This window comes from Centruroides sculpturatus, unplaced genomic scaffold (genome assembly GCF_000671375.1).
Source record: "Centruroides sculpturatus isolate CEXI.00-Female unplaced genomic scaffold, Cexi_2.0 scaffold71, whole genome shotgun sequence".
NCBI classification, from domain to species: Eukaryota; Metazoa; Arthropoda; class Arachnida; order Scorpiones; family Buthidae; genus Centruroides; species Centruroides sculpturatus.
In genome coordinates this window covers 263,606-280,788 of record NW_019384332.1, presented here as the reverse complement: position 1 = coordinate 280,788, position 17,183 = coordinate 263,606, and the positions used below count along the sequence as shown (strand labels likewise).

The 17,183-nt window shown below is 38.8% G+C and overlaps 3 protein-coding genes and 1 long non-coding RNA gene across 4 annotated transcripts; 2 read left to right on the top strand and 2 right to left on the bottom strand.

Moving 5' to 3' along the window:
• The first annotated feature begins 54 nt into the window (after nt 1-54).
• LOC111630308 lies at nt 55-1,405 on the top strand. Its single transcript, XM_023374396.1, has one exon. The coding sequence runs from the start codon at nt 150-152 to the stop codon at nt 747-749; it is 600 nt and encodes a 199-aa protein (XP_023230164.1). The 5' UTR covers nt 55-149; the 3' UTR covers nt 750-1,405.
• A 2,635-nt stretch (nt 1,406-4,040) lies between these two features.
• LOC111630298 lies at nt 4,041-7,652 on the top strand. Its single transcript, XM_023374387.1, has one exon. The coding sequence runs from the start codon at nt 4,203-4,205 to the stop codon at nt 5,196-5,198; it is 996 nt and encodes a 331-aa protein (XP_023230155.1). The 5' UTR covers nt 4,041-4,202; the 3' UTR covers nt 5,199-7,652.
• A 3,410-nt stretch (nt 7,653-11,062) lies between these two features.
• On the bottom strand, nt 11,063-11,934 carry LOC111630292. Its single transcript, XR_002757490.1, has 3 exons — nt 11,805-11,934; nt 11,455-11,632; nt 11,063-11,377 (listed from the first exon to the last, which is right to left on the bottom strand). It is a non-coding gene; the product is annotated as an uncharacterized LOC111630292 (long non-coding RNA).
• A 724-nt stretch (nt 11,935-12,658) lies between these two features.
• On the bottom strand, nt 12,659-14,075 carry LOC111630285. The gene is made up of 3 exons (XM_023374371.1): nt 13,871-14,075; nt 13,169-13,765; nt 12,659-13,076 (listed from the first exon to the last, which is right to left on the bottom strand). The coding sequence occupies exons 1-3, from the start codon at nt 13,973-13,975 to the stop codon at nt 13,047-13,049; spliced, it is 732 nt and encodes a 243-aa protein (XP_023230139.1). The 5' UTR covers nt 13,976-14,075; the 3' UTR covers nt 12,659-13,046.
• Between the last annotated feature and the right edge of the window lie 3,108 nt (nt 14,076-17,183).

Genomic DNA, 17,183 nt, shown 5'->3' with positions numbered 1-17,183 from the left:
AGATGTGCTCTTCTTGACTGCATTGTGAGGGTATAGCTCCTGGGAAACCCTGGTGTGACGGTCTATGGGACTCTCCCATGTGACGGCATCCCCTTGTTGGGCCCCATGGTGGGTGGGGTCACTAGGAGCTGAAATATTATTATTTAATCATGGATCCTAAACCTTCAAAAAATAAAGACAAGCCAGAAAACACTGCCAGTCAGCCATCCTACTTAATAGTGCATGCTACTGGAGAAAAACCTTTGTCAAAATGCTCCCCTTTTTTGATTCAGAAGTTATTTGAATCAACGATCGGACACCTGAAAAAAACACAAAAACTGAGGTCAGGAGACCTACTTGTAGAAACTGCCTCACCTCAACAGTCGGCAAAACTTCTAGCTGCAAAGAAATTGGGAGACATTGTGGTCACAGTCACACCACATGAAAGTTTGAACTCTTCACGTGGTGTGATATCTGAGTTTCATCTGATGTCTGAAGATGAATCAGATATTCAGATTGGTCTTTCAGACCAAGGTGTCACTGCTGTTCGACGTATCTGCATTCGTCGGGATGGCAAGTTAATACCAACTAAACGTTTAATCCTCATTTTTAACAAGCCGACATTGCCATCTTTTGTTACAGCAGGTTATCTGCGCTGCCCTGTCTGTCCGTACGTTTCAAATCCGCTGCGTTGTTTCAAATGCCAGCGGTTTGGACATTCACAAACATCTTGTTGTGGAAAGAGCGTATGTGCACAGTGTGGGACTTAAGGTCACGAGAGTACTGAGTGTACCAGTACCCCATGCTGTGTTAACTGCAAAGATGCCCATCCTTCTTACTCCCGAAAATGCCCTGCATGGCAAAGAGAAAAGGAGATACAACGGGTGAAAACAGTAAACAACTTACCTTACCCAGAGGCGCGCCGAATGGTCACTTCAAGTGCACCACTAAAACAAAAAACATTCGCTGCTGCTTTGAAGTCCACAAAAACATGTAGAGTTCAAACCGACATTTCTGTCTCTTCAAAGGAATCCCTTAGCAGGCATGCGAAATGTTTACTGATTCCACCAAAAGAAACTCCAGAAAAGGAGAGTTTAAAACCAAAAACACCCCTACCTAAAACAGGGGTAAAAACAAGAAACTTGGGTTCTAAAAAGGCTAGTAAGAACCCACTAAACACGCAGAGAGTAAAAGCAGCTCTCTCTAAATGTAAAAAATCAGAAGCCCACTCTATGAGTGAGTTTTCTGATATCTCTGATAAAGAGACTAATCAGGAGGTGACAAAACCAATATCACCTTCAAAAGAAAAACCCCCGGTTAGATTAAAGAGAGATAATCTCACAAAGAATGCTGCCTCAAACACATAATGGGTTATAAAATAACCCAATGGAACTGTCGTGGTTTTTGCAACAACTTCTCTGACATTAAACACTTGNAGGTGACAAAACCAATATCACCTCCAAAAGAAAAACCCCCGGTTAGATTAAAGAGAGATAATCTCACAAAGAATGCTGCCTCAAACACATAATGGGTTATAAAATAACCCAATGGAACTGTCGTGGTTTTTGCAACAACTTCTCTGACATTAAACACTTGACATCATATACCCAATCTCTCTGCGTGGCACTCCAGGAAACCCATCTAAAACCTGGAGAAAATATTTCTTTAAAAGGATTCGATCTATACCGCAAGGATGATGATAGCCACAACCGTGCCAGTGGAGGTGTGGCTATTCTGGTTTCCAATCACATTTTATCCTTGCCGGTACAAATAACCACTGATCTGCAAGCTGTGGCAGTCAGAATTTGTATTGGAGTAACTGTCACAGTTTGTTCTATATACTTGCCACCAGATGTCAGAGTGAATGAGGATGAATTGGATGCATTAGTTGAACCAGCTGCCAACTCCATTTCTTTTACTAGGTGACTTGAATGGCCACAATCCTATGTGGGGCAGTCTCGACATCAATCGCCGAGGTAGAACCATTGAGAGATTTATCGGCAACCAGGAAATATATTTATTCAATACTGGAGAAGTGACATACTTCCATGCCCCAACAAGGATATTCATTGCAATTGATCTTTCATTAGCAAGTCCAAACCTGTTTTCAGCATTTATATGGGAGGTTGGATGTAATTTACTCTCCAGTGACCACTTCCCAATATTTCTAAAATATTGAGGCAGAGAAAGCTGTGAAACAGCTTGTCCACCACGCTGGAAACTTGAAACGGCAGATTGGCCTGCCTTTTCTTCTTTAGCTAATATCACTGAGGAAATGGTCAATACTGCAGATATCAACGATGCAGTTGAGGTTGTACCTTCTAGTATAATTTAGGCAGCGGAAAAAACAATGGGGAAAACATCAACTAGATACCCAAAGCGTCCAAAACCATGGTGGGACCAGAATTGCGAGGCAGCATTTTAAGCACAAAAGAAGGCATGGGGAATTTTAAGAAGATACCCCACTGCTAATAATTTTATAGCTTTTCAAAAAGCGAAGGCAAATGCCAGAAGAATAAGAAGGCAAAGCCAAAGGGATTCTTGGAGGAAATATGTTTCTAGCATAACATCCTCCTCTAGCTCAAAAGCAGTCTGGGATAAAATCCACAAAATTAATGGGAAATATGCGTCTCATTCTCTGTCTATGCTGGAAAATAATGGCACAATAATCAGTGATATACAGTGTATTGCTGACACATTGGGTGAAACTTTTTCCTTTTCATTCAGCAACATAATGTATTCAAGGTATTTCCAAGCTTACAAAGTGCAAAAGGAAAAGCAACATTTAAACTTTGACTCCTCATCTAATGAGGAATATAATGTGCCATTCACTAGAATCAAATTACAAACAGTGATTTCTCGCGCGGGGAATAGTGTTGTAGGCCCGGATAAAATTTGCTACAGCATGATTAAAAATCTGTCAAACAATTCCCTTTCTAATCTCCTGCATCTCTTTAACAGAATATGGACAGAAAATACTTTTTCTGACTCTTGGAGACTATCAATTATTATCTCTATCCCAAAACCTGGTAAAGACCGGAAGAATCCCTCTAATTACAGACCAATCTCTTTAACAAGTTGCTTGTGTAAACTCTTTGAGAGGATGGTAAACAGACGTTTGATGTTCCTCCTAGAGGAAAAGAACTACTTTTCACCACATCAGAGTGGATTTCGTAGGAACAGAAGTACCACGGACAATTTAGTAAAACTTGAAACATCCATACGCGAAGCGTTTGTTAGACGACAGCATTTAGTGTCTGTTTTCTTTGATATAGAAAAGGCCTATGATCGCTGCTGGCATTACGGAATACTTTGTGATTTACATGAATTCGGACTGCGGGGTAATTTGCCAGTTTTTATAAAAAACTTCCTGCAGAATCGAAGATTTCAAGTTAGGACGGGCAACACAGTATCTAGATCTTTTGTTCAAGAAGAAGGTGTTCCTTAAGGATGTATTTTGAGTGTGACTTTGTTCCTAATTTAAATTAATAACATAGCTAACTGTTTTCCTCCCAGTGTGAAACACTCTGTATGTGGATGACTTTGAGATTTCCTGCCAGTCTACTAATATGAGTTTTATTGAGAGACAACTGCAAACCTCCTTAAATCACATAGAAAATTGGTCCAAAATCAATGGTTTTAGTTTCAACTTAGAGAAGACCTTGTGCATTCACTTTTGCCGAGGGCGTGGTTTGCACCTGGATCCCGAAATGTATTTAAATGGGGTTAAAATTTTAATTGTGAATGAGGGTAAGTTATTGGGTGTTTGTTTTGACCAAAAACTGACATTCTTGCCACACTTGCGCAACCTGAAGAGTAGATGTTTAAAATCTCTAAACCTTTTAAAGGTATTATGCTGCTCATCCTGGGGAGCAGACAAAGTTTCTATGCTCAGGATTTATAGGGCCCTTGTCCACTCTAAGCTGGACTACGGATGCATTGTTTATGGCTCTGCGCAAGAATCTACTCTTCAGATGCTGGATCCAATCCATTATCAAGCAATACGTTTGTGCACTGGTGCTTTTCGAACTTCCCCTGTACAAAGTTTGTATGTGGATGCTTATGAGCCTCCACTATGTCTTAGGAGAGAACAGTTGTCTCTTTCTTATTATATAAAACAGAAATCTTATACTAAACCTTCAGTTGATTGTACAGTATCAGATACTCAGTTGAAAAGGTTATTTGAAGCTCGCCCAAGTAGTGTCCCTACATTCAGCATAAGAATGGAGAATGTAAGCAGCGCGATTGACCTTAACACAAGCAACATTTCACAGGTTGAAGTTAATAGTATTCAACCTTGGTCAACCCCTGAGATAAATGTTGACTTTAGCTTAAAGCAGTTTCCTAAGGAATCCACTCCAGACTATATCTACATACAGCACTTTGCAGAAATTCAACACCAAGACAAGAATTTAATTCCTATTTATACTGACGGTTCTAAATCGGATGAATATGTTGGCTCAGCCTTAGTTTGCCAGGATGAAATCTTGGCAGAACAAATTGAATTGAATTCATCTATCTTTACTGCAGAGCTGCACGCTATCTATCTAGCTTTAAAGTATGTAATCAGAAAAGGTCATCGTTGTTGCGTTATTTACACTGACTCAGTTAGTTCCCTTCAGGCTTTAATTTCATGTGAACCTAGTTCTCACTCCATAGTGATTAAAATTCGTAAACTGTTTTGCCATCTTCTTGCAAGGAATTTCTCTATAAAATTTTGTTGGGTCCCAGGCCATGTAGGTATAAGAGGAAATGAAGAAGCTGATGCAGCTGCAAAGTCAGCTAGTTTTTCACAGCATACAATGCGTATTGAAGGAGGCGATTTGAAGCTAGTCGTTAAGAAACGACTAGCGGCGAGATGGCAAAATATGTGGAATGCACAAGTCCACAATAAACTACATGAGATCAAACCTATGATAGAAAATTGGACACATAAGAAACCTTACGACAGGAGATGTGAGGTTATTTTTATTCGTCTGAGGATTGGACATACTCGGTTGACTCATCAATACCTTTTGAAGGGTGAAGAGCAGCCAGTATGCCAGTATTGCAACTGCTCTCTAAGTGTTAAACACATACTGCTCGATTGCTCTGTTTTTGAGATCAGTCGTAGACAGCATTTTCGAAACGGAAGTTTTAAAGAGATTCTGGGCCAGAGACCAAATCATTATAATGTATTGGACTTTTTAAAAGTCATTAATTTGTATAAAGAAATTTAATTATTTATTTATTTATATATTTATTACATTTCTGTGTGTTGTTGTCTTTTTGTACTTACTATGGGTATATTTATTTTCGTTGTTGTTGTTTATTTATTTTATTTATTTGTTTATTATTGTCATAGTTTAGTTATTTACCATGTTTAAAATTTTTCTTAACCATTTGCCCTGGCGCAGCATAGCCTGTACGGCTCTTGTGCCAAAAAACAAAAACCATTCATCCATTCTGTACATTGAAGATTCTATATATCGAATTTTTTTAAAAAAATAAACCATCAACTGCATTATATGGAGGTTCCATTGTAATTTAGTGAAAACAAATAAAAAACAGATTAATTTTAATAAAATTAAGATTTTTATCTTGAAGCCATTCTTACCGAAAGGATCGAGAATACTTTGTCCATTTACCCATTATAATATCAATAATAAATAAATTATAAAACTTACATAAATTATCTATACTAATATAATTAATAGGTAAAGTTTGTAAGTTTGGGTGTAGGAGGTAATTTTCGAAACTACTCATTTGATTTCAAAAATTCTTTCACCAATATTTACAATGGACCTTCAGGGTGGGCATAGGCTGTATATTATTCTGTTAAACATCTATAACATCTAGGATTAAGGCTTTAAAACCATTTTTTTAAAAACTATTTTAGGTCAAAAATTTTTTTGGTTAAATGTGCCACCATTTTGAAATTTCAACTCTCCACGGATGAGGAGACAGTTAGTTTTAGTGAGTTTAAAGTGTAAATAATAAAGAAAAGCAATAAATAGTGGCACATATAGTATAGATTTTGGAAATTAATAAATATTTTAATCATTTCGATTTTATGGTTAACCCAAAATCAATAAATCTAAAATTAGCGAATTTGAATGAATATTTGAATTGGTTTTCCATCACTTGCGAGAGCAATGCCAGGCTCAAATGCTTACTTTATAGGTAAAATCGCATTACATTGTCATAAAATGATTAAAATTACCTCAGTCATATTTAGTTTTTCTTTAATCGTGTCCCCCCAGGTAGGGAACCGAGCCTGGACGTGGCGGGGGGGCCAGGCGGTTAGAGACGACGGGTACTGGGTCCTGAAAGACTCGTCTTGGTCTCGATCGTTGATGGAGTCGGATGACTCGAGCCAAAGGTTCCAGAGGCGTTATTACATCTTAGGCTTTGGTTCTGTGTACCAAGCCTTTAAAAAGCTTGCTGTTCGCTTGTCGCTCTATGGTGAGGGGCGACTCCGGCGGGGTTTCGTTATCTCCCTACTCTGGAGCCTATCCCCGCTGGAGCAGACGGCTATGAGAGCTGCTTATTGGCATTGTGGCATGCAGACTCACATCAAAACAGAAGGGAGACTGGTACGGTCGAGGCACGGGGCTGTCCCTAATGGTATCGGCGATAAGAGGGCCAAAATGAGTTCTCAGTAAGTCCGGAGCCGGGGGAAAGTTGCTGTAGCCGTCGCTAATATGGTTCCTAGGGAGGGCTTGTCTTCGGACGAGATATGCACAGTGTAGTCGATTGGACTTGTCTGGCAGAAGTTAGCAATTGCTCACGGAAGTTGGTAGCCCTGCCGACGGAAGCGTAGGCACCCGCTGGCCTGCGGTGTGATGGCACTCGATAGGGGCACTGCTGTAACGTGGTAGGGACTCTTTGCTACGGCGAACAGTCCCGAGTCCCCCTACTCGCGACGGTTAAATCGTCTGCTTGTAGCGAGATGCACATTGTATACTGGGCTGATGGGTTATGTCCCTGATTACTTACATTGGAGCACACAGTGGACGCCGAAACTTTTGGATTCGAACCCCGCGTCGGCACAGTAACTGGAGGCCATGGATCTGACAATCTGCACCCTCTGGGAACTGAGACACACAAAGCGAACTCCCGCATCCACCTGGTGGCACAGGGCCGATGTTTCACGACAAAAGGCGGTTGAATGCAGTTGACTTAGCCTTAGCCCGTGGTAACGCAGACCACGTAAAGCTCCTTCTGTCCGGTAAAAGAAGAACCAGCTTCTCAAGAGGAAGACCGGGCTTCGCACACCTGGTGCTGGCTTGGGGGCCACGGCCTGCATGCCGAAGCCAGTAGGGCGAGGAGTAGCAATCCTGTAGCCGAAGCCTCGCTGGTGGCCAGGAGGGTAGCGCCTACAGTGGCTTGTAGGACCCTGCTAGCTGGTATCTATCCTGACGGGCAGTCGGCAGAGCCGCTCTTCGGACATAGGGCCAACTTCCTTATGTCCTTGGGGGGAGCGGTGCTTAAAGGCCCGACGATGCGTTGGATGGCCGCATATGGTCTCAGAGGACTGGAAATGGGAAGAGCATTTCCTAGTAGGGATGATGGGGCGGCCCAAGCCGAGCAACCAGCCGGGCTGGGCGACCTTGGGTAGGAGGCCATTTAAATGGGTAGCTGTCCCGGCAGCGGGCTAAGCAGTGACGACCCGGCAACAAGAGGGCCAAAATGAGCCCTCAGTAAGACCGAAGTCAGAGCTGGCTCTTAAACGCATACTTTGATTCCCAAACGGATTCAGGGCACCTGTGAAAGGTCGGGACCACCCTAATTTTCTCTTACTTTATTTCTATTAATGATGGCAAAACATAAAAGCACTAGCGAATGCTTTAAGGGTGCTACCCGTGCGGATGTTGTACCTGATGTCTCTAGCGATCGTGTTGAAATGGATGTCGAGGGAGTCTGTGTGGAAGGCAGCGAAAGAGCCATCGCTAAGCCACAGGAAAGGCGGACCTTGCGCTTGTGCAAGCCCGCCGATGACCAGCCACACGAGCCCATGTCCGATGGGCAAACCGGCGCAGTGGAAGTGTCGATCCCCACAGTGTGTAGCGAGTCCGATTTGGACTCGTCTAGCTCAGGTTCTGGGGAAGTGTTCGATTCTGCCTCTTCAGGGGGGGAAGAGCGAGTGGAAGCCCGCGCCTAGTACCACCAAGCTCAGGAGGAAACAAAGGCGGCCAAGGCCAAGGCAGCAGACTCTGAGGGCGACAAGCCTAAAGACGAACCCACCAAGGCCGCGGTGACCGTGGAGAAGGGGAAACCCTTCTCCAAAAGCAAGGGTGGGTCAAGGACTAAGTCCAAGAAAAAGAACCCTACCGCAGCGGTGGCCGGGAAATTAAGTCTGGCCACTAAAGCTGAAACACCGTTGTCGGCGCCCATGGAAACACGGGAGATGCTTGAAATGGTTGAAAAGCGGCGCGCAGCAATGGACAGCGTGTTCGGGGAGCTGACAAAGCTCCTCGCGTGCACTGACAACCATTGTCAGAAGTGTACCTGCGCTGTAATTTACAGCCTTTTCACTAAGGTGGCCGCGATCATGTCTGCTCAGGAGGCTGAGATTGCCTCTGTCCGAGCAGAAGTTAAGACCTTGAAAGAGCTCATCGGTGGCAAGCAATTACCACCAACTACGCTTTCAGGGCCGAAGAAAGATGTAGGCAAAGCAGTGCACGCCGGTGGCGCTTTGTACGCTGCCGTTGCTGCCCGTCCGGCTCCAAAGTCTCGCCTAGAGGGGCCACGGGACTCTGCTAAGCTCCGCAGGGGTCTCCCCACGGAGCACACGCTCCTGGTCTACCCTGCGAAGGAATCGATGAACAGTGACGCTACTAAGTCACTACTAAAAGCGCACATCAACCCGACCAAACTCGGAATTGGAGTTAAGAATGTGCGCCGTATCCGCAATAACGGCATTCTGGTAGAGGTACGAAGGAGCCAGGATATCGTTAAGCTTCAAAAGGAATTGACGGAGGGCCCCAAGGAGCTCAGAGAGGCGGTCAACTGCCGACTACCCCAGAAGCGCCGACCGAGGGTCATTTTATGTGACGTTGACCCGGACGTCAAGGGCGACGGTCTTGTGGAGACTATTAGAGTTTAAAACGAACTCGGGCTGCAGACTGGTGACCTGCGGCCCTGTTTCCCATTGAAGGGAAAAGGAGGGATGACCAACTGGGTGTTGGAAACCGCTCCGCCAGTCTTCCACACTCTCCTGCAGAAGAGGAGACTCCATGTGGGGTGGATCCGCAACCGAGTGAGGGAGTATCTGAGCTGCACTCGGTGCTACAAGTGCTATGCCTTCGGGCATATTGCATGGGGCTGTAAGGCAGCAGCCCAAAGATGTAGCAAATGTGCCCATGATCACTCCTATAAGGAGTGTAAGGCATCTGAGTCTCAGTGCGTCAACTGCACTGAGGCAAATAAAAAAATTCGGCCTACAGCTGGGTACGGGTCACTCTGCCATGAGTGCTAGCTGTCCATGCTATGCACGGGAACTGGAACGAGTTCGGGCCAGGACCGATTATGGTCCTTAAAAAGGCAATTCCTATCATTTGAGTCTGACAATAATACCACTTATATGCGGAATAACGAGAATGCAAGCTTCNATGCCATCAGTGTATGTCGTCGGGCTGAGATATTCCAGGTCAAAGTTCATCACGTAAAGTAAACAGGCCGATTCTCGGTTTTAAGCTGGTTTTGCACTACGTGTTAGGGGATTTCTTTCTGTATGTGCGGAGTTTCTTCACTCAGTTTAAAGCTTAATAATTACCGTGTTTTTTATCGTAAATTTTTGAAATTTTCCAGAGAGTTTTATGTATTAAGGGATTTGTGTTACTAAATTTTGTTGAATAAGGCCGAAGGGGTGAGGAAATAGAGGGGATTCGTGTGTTATATCTCAAATATGGTCGGGTTTAATGATGATTTTACTCGTTATTAATCTTTATAATTATTTATTTATTTATTACAAAATTATTATAAAAGGGCAAAAAGTTTAATTAATAGCCCATTCTAGGGTTAGACATAATTACATTATTATTCAGATCATTATGAAATATTTATATTTAATACATAAAATCAGTTGAATTAATTGCAATTATATTTTAATATAAAAAAAAATTATTATGTATCGATGAACGTGTAAAAATTCAATCTTCATTCTTTGCTATTGTCACAATTATCGAACATACAGGCACCGTTTGGTGAGCTGTAGAAAACAAAATTAAAGTGTTAACTTGTTTATTATAAATTAACTTCAGGTTTAATAAAAATATAAAAAAAACTTACTTTAAAAATTTTTTTGCGGATTTCTTAGAGCAAGAAGAATATTTTTCTCCAGGTAATACCTCGGTAGAGCAATTTTCTGCTTTATATCTCGTGGTAAAAGAACTATCATTTGAGTAGATTCTACAGAATCATTTATTTATTAAAAAATGTTTTTGGGATTTAAAACTGCTTCGAGAAATTACTTACAGATTCCCTAATTGGTAAACAAAGTTATCAATTGTCGAAGACAGATGACGGTCATCGCTCACCATCGCAAATTTTATGTCCGAATCGCAAGCACCTCGCACCCAACCCATGCCTTCAAATAATTTTTTAAAAAGAACATGAAATTAGAAATCTTCTTGAAGTGAATGACTTAATTAAAAATGCTAAATTTACTATCATTGATTTCTTCTAGTTTATTTTTTATTCTTCGAATGCGTGCAAATATTTTACGTCTGCAACAAAAATACATTTCTTAACTTTTGTTACAAGAAAACAGAGAAAATAATACATTTAACTACACTACTCAAAACAATTAGGAAAGTCTGTGAGTGCTCTTATTGAGGTATGGCAAAAAGTTCTTCAATACCTCGAATATACCTTGACACACAGATGTACAGCAGTTTTGGCTGTAGATAGAGAGATCGTATACCCTACTAAAACATCATTTATATTGTTGAAAAGCATATTGAAATAAATGAAAATATGGCAAAAATTCGGCTCGAATGTATTCTTTACAGTATTTTACGTAACAATAGCATGTTACATTCAGAACAGTAAAGATTTTCCATGCAATAAACAGTAATATGTTTAAGAGTTCTGTCGTTAAAATACAGCAGAAATTTTTATTCATTTTTACCCAGTAATCACAATAATAATATCGGCCTTTTCTACAATGGGAATCTTCTCCATATAACGCATATCATAAGTGACTTCGGTAAGAATGATGGTACGGTGCCTTTCTGTATACAGATTCTTTTTAATGAATTCCGGTTCGGTTTCGTTCTTAAATGTTAATACGCATAAACAAAAAACAGAAAAATAAATGGTACTTTTCAACATTTGTTTAACTTACTGTATACGAGATACGTCCAATCAAACGAAGTGTTATACTAAGTTCTAATTCATCGATAGTATTTTGTGTCTGAAACGCAATAAAATTAATATAATAAACAATTGAATGTGTACAATTACGCAAGAAATAAAGATTTTAAAGCTTACTCCACTAATTATATCATTTATATAATCGTAATTTCTTCTTCGTTATCAAATCTTGCAGCGTAGGCACTATCTGTTATTATCAGACATTCAATAACGGGGCATGGTGTGGAATCTAATTCAGTATCCAGTATATTTTCCAAGATATTTTCTTCAGCTCTCTTCTTAATCGTTGATAATTCTGCCAAAGTGTATTAAATCTTATTATTTTTATATTTATAGTTATTGTTTAAATAATGTTAATATTCTTAGGAGGAAGAAATGAACAAAATCTTATGTAGCTAAATTGTAACTTGATAAATAATTAAGATTTATTACAATTAATTTGAAGCGAAATTATAAAATATACTCACTCAACAATTGTTGGAAATCGAAACTCTTTCCATAAATATCTCCTATAATAATAGAGAAAATCACTGAAAATATAATTAAAGAATTCATCTTTCGAGTAGATATGTCGTCTTAATTGTATGTAAGTTTAAGTATATATAAAAGTGTTATCGATGAAAGAAATCAAATGTTCGACTTAATTGAATTTCCTCTATTTAATTTTACTGAGATATAGAAAAATTACTTCCTTTCCTTTATAATTTGTGTTGATTACATTTAATTTAACCTTTCTCCTTATTACTGAGGTGCTGGCAAAAGTTCCGGATCAATAGGTCAAAGTTTACAGAGGTTTTCCCGTAGAGATAATTCAGTTTCAAAGCTTAATTTTATGATTAAATAAAATTGGATGGAAATAAATTAATTTTAAATGTTTTTTAACACTATCTACCCCGAGGACACTAATAAGGTTTTTTTTTAGTTAGCCAATTATGGATTCAACCAGGCCCTACAATAGTGGACGGACAGTGTCTTGGTGTTTCCGATCATCAGGATTGGATTCCGGATACCCCAGAACAGTAAGCTGCTACTTTAACTTCTATCATATACTAATATCACTATTGTTAATGCAGTGTTATTACTAATCCTATCCATAATAAATTAATTCAAGTTTGCAATGGATGTGGACCTCCCCTCAGTGTATTTGAATACATATTTTATTATTATAATACATTAATGAACATACTCTATTGCAAGGTTCCTGATTTTTAGTCGAATTTAAGTCTTAATTATCTATGATAAATTTATGAAAATTTAATAGTTATTAAATTATAAATATTAACGAATGTTTTAAGTTGAAATTTTGATAAGTTAAATTAAATGCAGACAAATTATAAAAACGAAGGAAGTAATTTGTGTTAATAACCACCAACAGTCACTTCCCTCCATGTAAAAAAGTCACTAATTACCGGAAAGTCAATTGAAATTAAGTCAAACATTCGATTTCCTTCATCGATAATAAAAATTATCTTAAATTCTTAATTAAAGTTGGACGTAATTAATTTGTTTACGAAGAAATAAGACAGATTCATAACAATTTTATTCTACTAGCTTCGTATTAGCAATAAAATCATAACGTTAAAACATTTTATTAAATATTTTTCTTCTCACTAAAAATCAGTTTTTGCATCTAAAAGGTTTCATTTGTCATCCTCATGAAAAAAGAAATCTTCAAGTCCACTTTCAACTCGGGATATAGCGAAGAGGCATTACGAAATCACCTTTTCAGAAGTAAAATTCTGGGGAAAAAAAGAAAAAAAAACCTTTTTATTCAATAATATATAATTAAAATATATAATACTGTATAAAATTATAAAGAAAAGTATTTTACCGTAGTAATGTCAGAACAACTGGCAATATACACGGACATTATGAAAGCGTAAATCACGCTTGAAAAGTTGAGAACCCGCCGTACAATATTCGGAAAAGTGTTGAAATTAACGAAATTCTGTTGTGTTTTTTGGCCATTCGGTAACATGGTCAAGTCAACGTAGCATTGGCTACCCCGTCGTGGAGAAGATTCTTCTTTTTCCTTCTGTTCTTCATTAGTAAGCGTATCATACTCAATACTAGATTTGTCATCTTGTTTTTGCCATTTGTCATTTGTTCTTTTCGTTTTCCTTTTGCTTTTCTTCCCTCTCTTACCTCTCTTTCGCTTATTAGAAGATTTCTTACTCCTCCGTTTCTTTTTTTTATTTTCGTCGTCCTTGAAAGTTCTCTTAGAATACTTCCAGAGTGTTGATAAAGGCGAAGTCAATAGTTGAATCAGTATATCAAATAATAATAGCGGCCCTGTCATGTATACTAGAGGTTTCTTTTTCTTTTTCTGTTTATCAGGAAGAATTCTGTCAGATTTCTTCAAATAATACATCAAAATGCATAAGAATATAATCGGAATTCCCAATGAAAGAAAGGAAATGACGACAATCTGGAGACAAAAAAAGGGTTTTAAATATGCAACAATATGTTTTCAGATTTAATAATAATAATAGAGTGCTAAAAATTATAATTTATAGAAATACTTTATACTTACTTCGAGCAAGCGGATGTTATACAAAATCATCTTTATGTGGCAAGAAAAGCGATGGTTTATTAAAATAATAAATATTTTAACAAATAGTTCGTAAATTACACCCATCTTTAAAAGAACTTGTATTTAACGATGTCCTTTCCAATATTTAAGAGTACAGAGCGATAACGAAATATGGGATATTTATTACTTCATATTTATACTCCGGATGGATAGTTGTATGCAAATATTACCCTCATGAAAGTAGAAATATGGCTAGTTCGTAATCTCTGAGAATTTTTAAAATATTAATAAGATTTTTCTTCAAAAATATTTTGTATTAATACTACATCCTCCTTTGTGTAGTTCATTCAAATTAGCATAATTGTCTGCGTATTGCTTCTCTATTAATTCTGTCAGACGTTATAAAAATATATAATTATTTTGATAATTTACTTAATAATTATTACTTTAAGTAAATTAAGCTTATTTGTGAAGACAAAAAAAATAATTTTTAATATACATTCGTTCTGTCAGAATGGTCAGATTTTTTTATGTAAGCAAACCGATAGTCTAATCAGTTTTAAAACAGTAGATCCCCCTATAACACTGGAGATAATTCCGTGTTATATGAATTCCATGTTGTACGAGTCAGATTTTACAAATACGTGAGCCATTCACAGCCTGTACACACGGGTGTGAACGGTTTCATCACAAACAGCCATGTCACACATTGCTATACAATCCTGTTGTCGCTAGCAGTATGTATTATTTCGATGTTCTTTTTTATTAATATTATTACTCCTCTGCTTGTACCGTCGCCGAATGAACAAACGCAGTTAAAGTAGTTGTCAATTTTATTCCTGAATTGCGTTGTGTTCCAATTGTCTCTTAGCCTGGTATCTTGTGCGAGATCGATATCCACATGGTTTTGCAGCATATGATGTAGTAATAGATTTTGTTTGTGGTTGTCTTTGAGCCTGTTTAAATTAGCAGTTATAGAGCTAGTGGAACTGAGTTGAGCGCCACCTGTAGGTAGGCAAAGAAAACTTTTTCGTGAAAACACGTGCATCTTTGGGTTAGATACATAGGGTGCGTTTACTTCTGAGTTAGCAGTGCTAATTCTGATAACCGGATGTGACGTCATTAGCACGTGTATTCGTGCTTGCTTGTTTAATTCGAAAGTGAACACATACGCTAACAAGAAATATGGCGGTTTCCAGCCATATTTCTTGTTAGCGTATGTGTTCCGGAACGACTCCAACATATATTAAACGATCTGTTAATGTCAAGTTGAAAAGTTAGAACTTTGACACAAGCGCTCATAAATATCAATCTAGGGAAATAATTTCGGAAAACAGGGGAAAGATTTAAGAGATAGAAAAACATCGCGTATGATCGTCAAAGTTCCCAGATGACAGAAATCACAAATAACAGGCTAAATTATGAATTCGACTCTTGCGGTTTTATGAACAATCTTCAATCACAATCGACAAAAAGGCGTCGAATACACACCTGGAATCGGACCTTTCCCGTGACCCTAGTCGGTTTCGGTTTTCTCCCGAAACAAAGGAGAGACCTTCTTTTTTTCTTTTTTTTTTTAACTCTTTCCGCCCTGTGAGCACTAAGAGGGCCTTTTTTTGCAAGTCCATTATGGGTTCGGCTAGGCCCACAATGGGGCTGCTGGGTGGTGAGGGACGGGGCCCGACATATCCGAACGGACCACCCCCCGGAAAATTCCTTGGGATTTTTCGACCCGTTCGGATTCGAACCCGGTTCCCCTAGAGCGGTAGGCTGCCACCTTGATCGCTCGGCCATCCGGCCGCTACAAACAAAGGAGAGGCCAATCGGCAAGCGATAAAGGGGACGAGGAGCCAATTGGAAATACGGATAGCAAAAGAAAACCTATAAAAATCGGAAATTTATGATCAAAGAAGAGTCTTCCTCTGGATCAAGCAAAGTCGTGCTCTATATTGTATTGTGTCGCCGCTGACAACTTAAAACACCACAGCATCTCTGCAATCATCTGCAACGTGCAACGATCCTATCTCGTCCGCTTCGGGGCTACGACCAAAGCCGAAGTTCTCGCCTCAACGAAGGACTATAAAAAAGTGGAACTGTCAATTATCGATGTAAGCATAAACGTTACCAAATAAACGGCTTTCTTTTGTAAAACACTTGTCATCATTTGCCTTCTCTGCCAACTTCCCTTAGGTTACCTTTTCGATAAGAAGAAAGCGTTGATAAATTTAAAAAAAAAATGAAAAACGTATGATACACCCAGGGGGGATCTACATAAGGACTAATAGGGCTTAAGCCCTGGGTCCCCAAGTGTGAAGGTTTTACAAAACTTGAATTATTATCATACATTTTTAATACAGTTAGACCACGTTAACGCTGTCTTCGATTAAGACATTCTGGTAGCAGCAAAGGGTCGCAATCATTACAAATTCTTCTTTGTATTTTCAAAAATACAGATAACATTACTTTAGAATAAATAAATGACATAATTTTATCTATTAGAAAAAAAAAACATTATTTTAACTTAAAAAAATACTTAAAGTAATCCTGTTTCTAATAAATATTATTTCATTAAAATAATCTTTACTGAAATATTTCAAACCGATTAATGTTCCTACGTAACACGTGACGTAAAAATATGACGGGATCGTAATACGTCGCGCGTTCTTAACAATATATTCTAACAATACGTAACGAATTGTTAGAATATATTGTTGGCTCTTTCTATTGTAGGTGGCCATTGTTAAACGTAAATTTGTTCGAAGTTCTGCGTTTCTTTCTCGAAAAAATTGCGATTAAGTAAACTTCAGTAATGTACGGAAAACAGAAAGGGCTCTCTGCGTTGCCTGTTACTCTTTACTCAAACTAAATCTTTGTGTTCCGCATCTTTAAGGCCCGCTCGTACGAAGACATGAGATCTGACGAGAGGCAGAGAAGGCTCCAAGTGTCCCGCATTTTTAAGACCCGCTCGGATGAAGACAAAAGACGGTGAGGCTTAGAAAAACGAAACACAGAGAGCTTTCTAAAGCCCGCTCGAGTGAAGAGGCTGACCGGAGATTGAAAAGGCTCTGTGTCCGCTTTATTAAATCCCGCTTAGAGAGAGTATATATATATATTTTTTTTTTTTTGGTTTTTGTTTTTGGTCAATGAGGTTCGGTATGAGGTATGAGATTGAACTAAATTTTGTGGCCCTAATGTGCATTTTATTAAATCCAGGTGTATTTATAGATTTCTGTCTTTTTTTATTACTAGTTTTTGTAGTATTGCATCCTTTAGTTTAGATAGTAATAATACGGTGAGTTTCGAATAGCTGAAT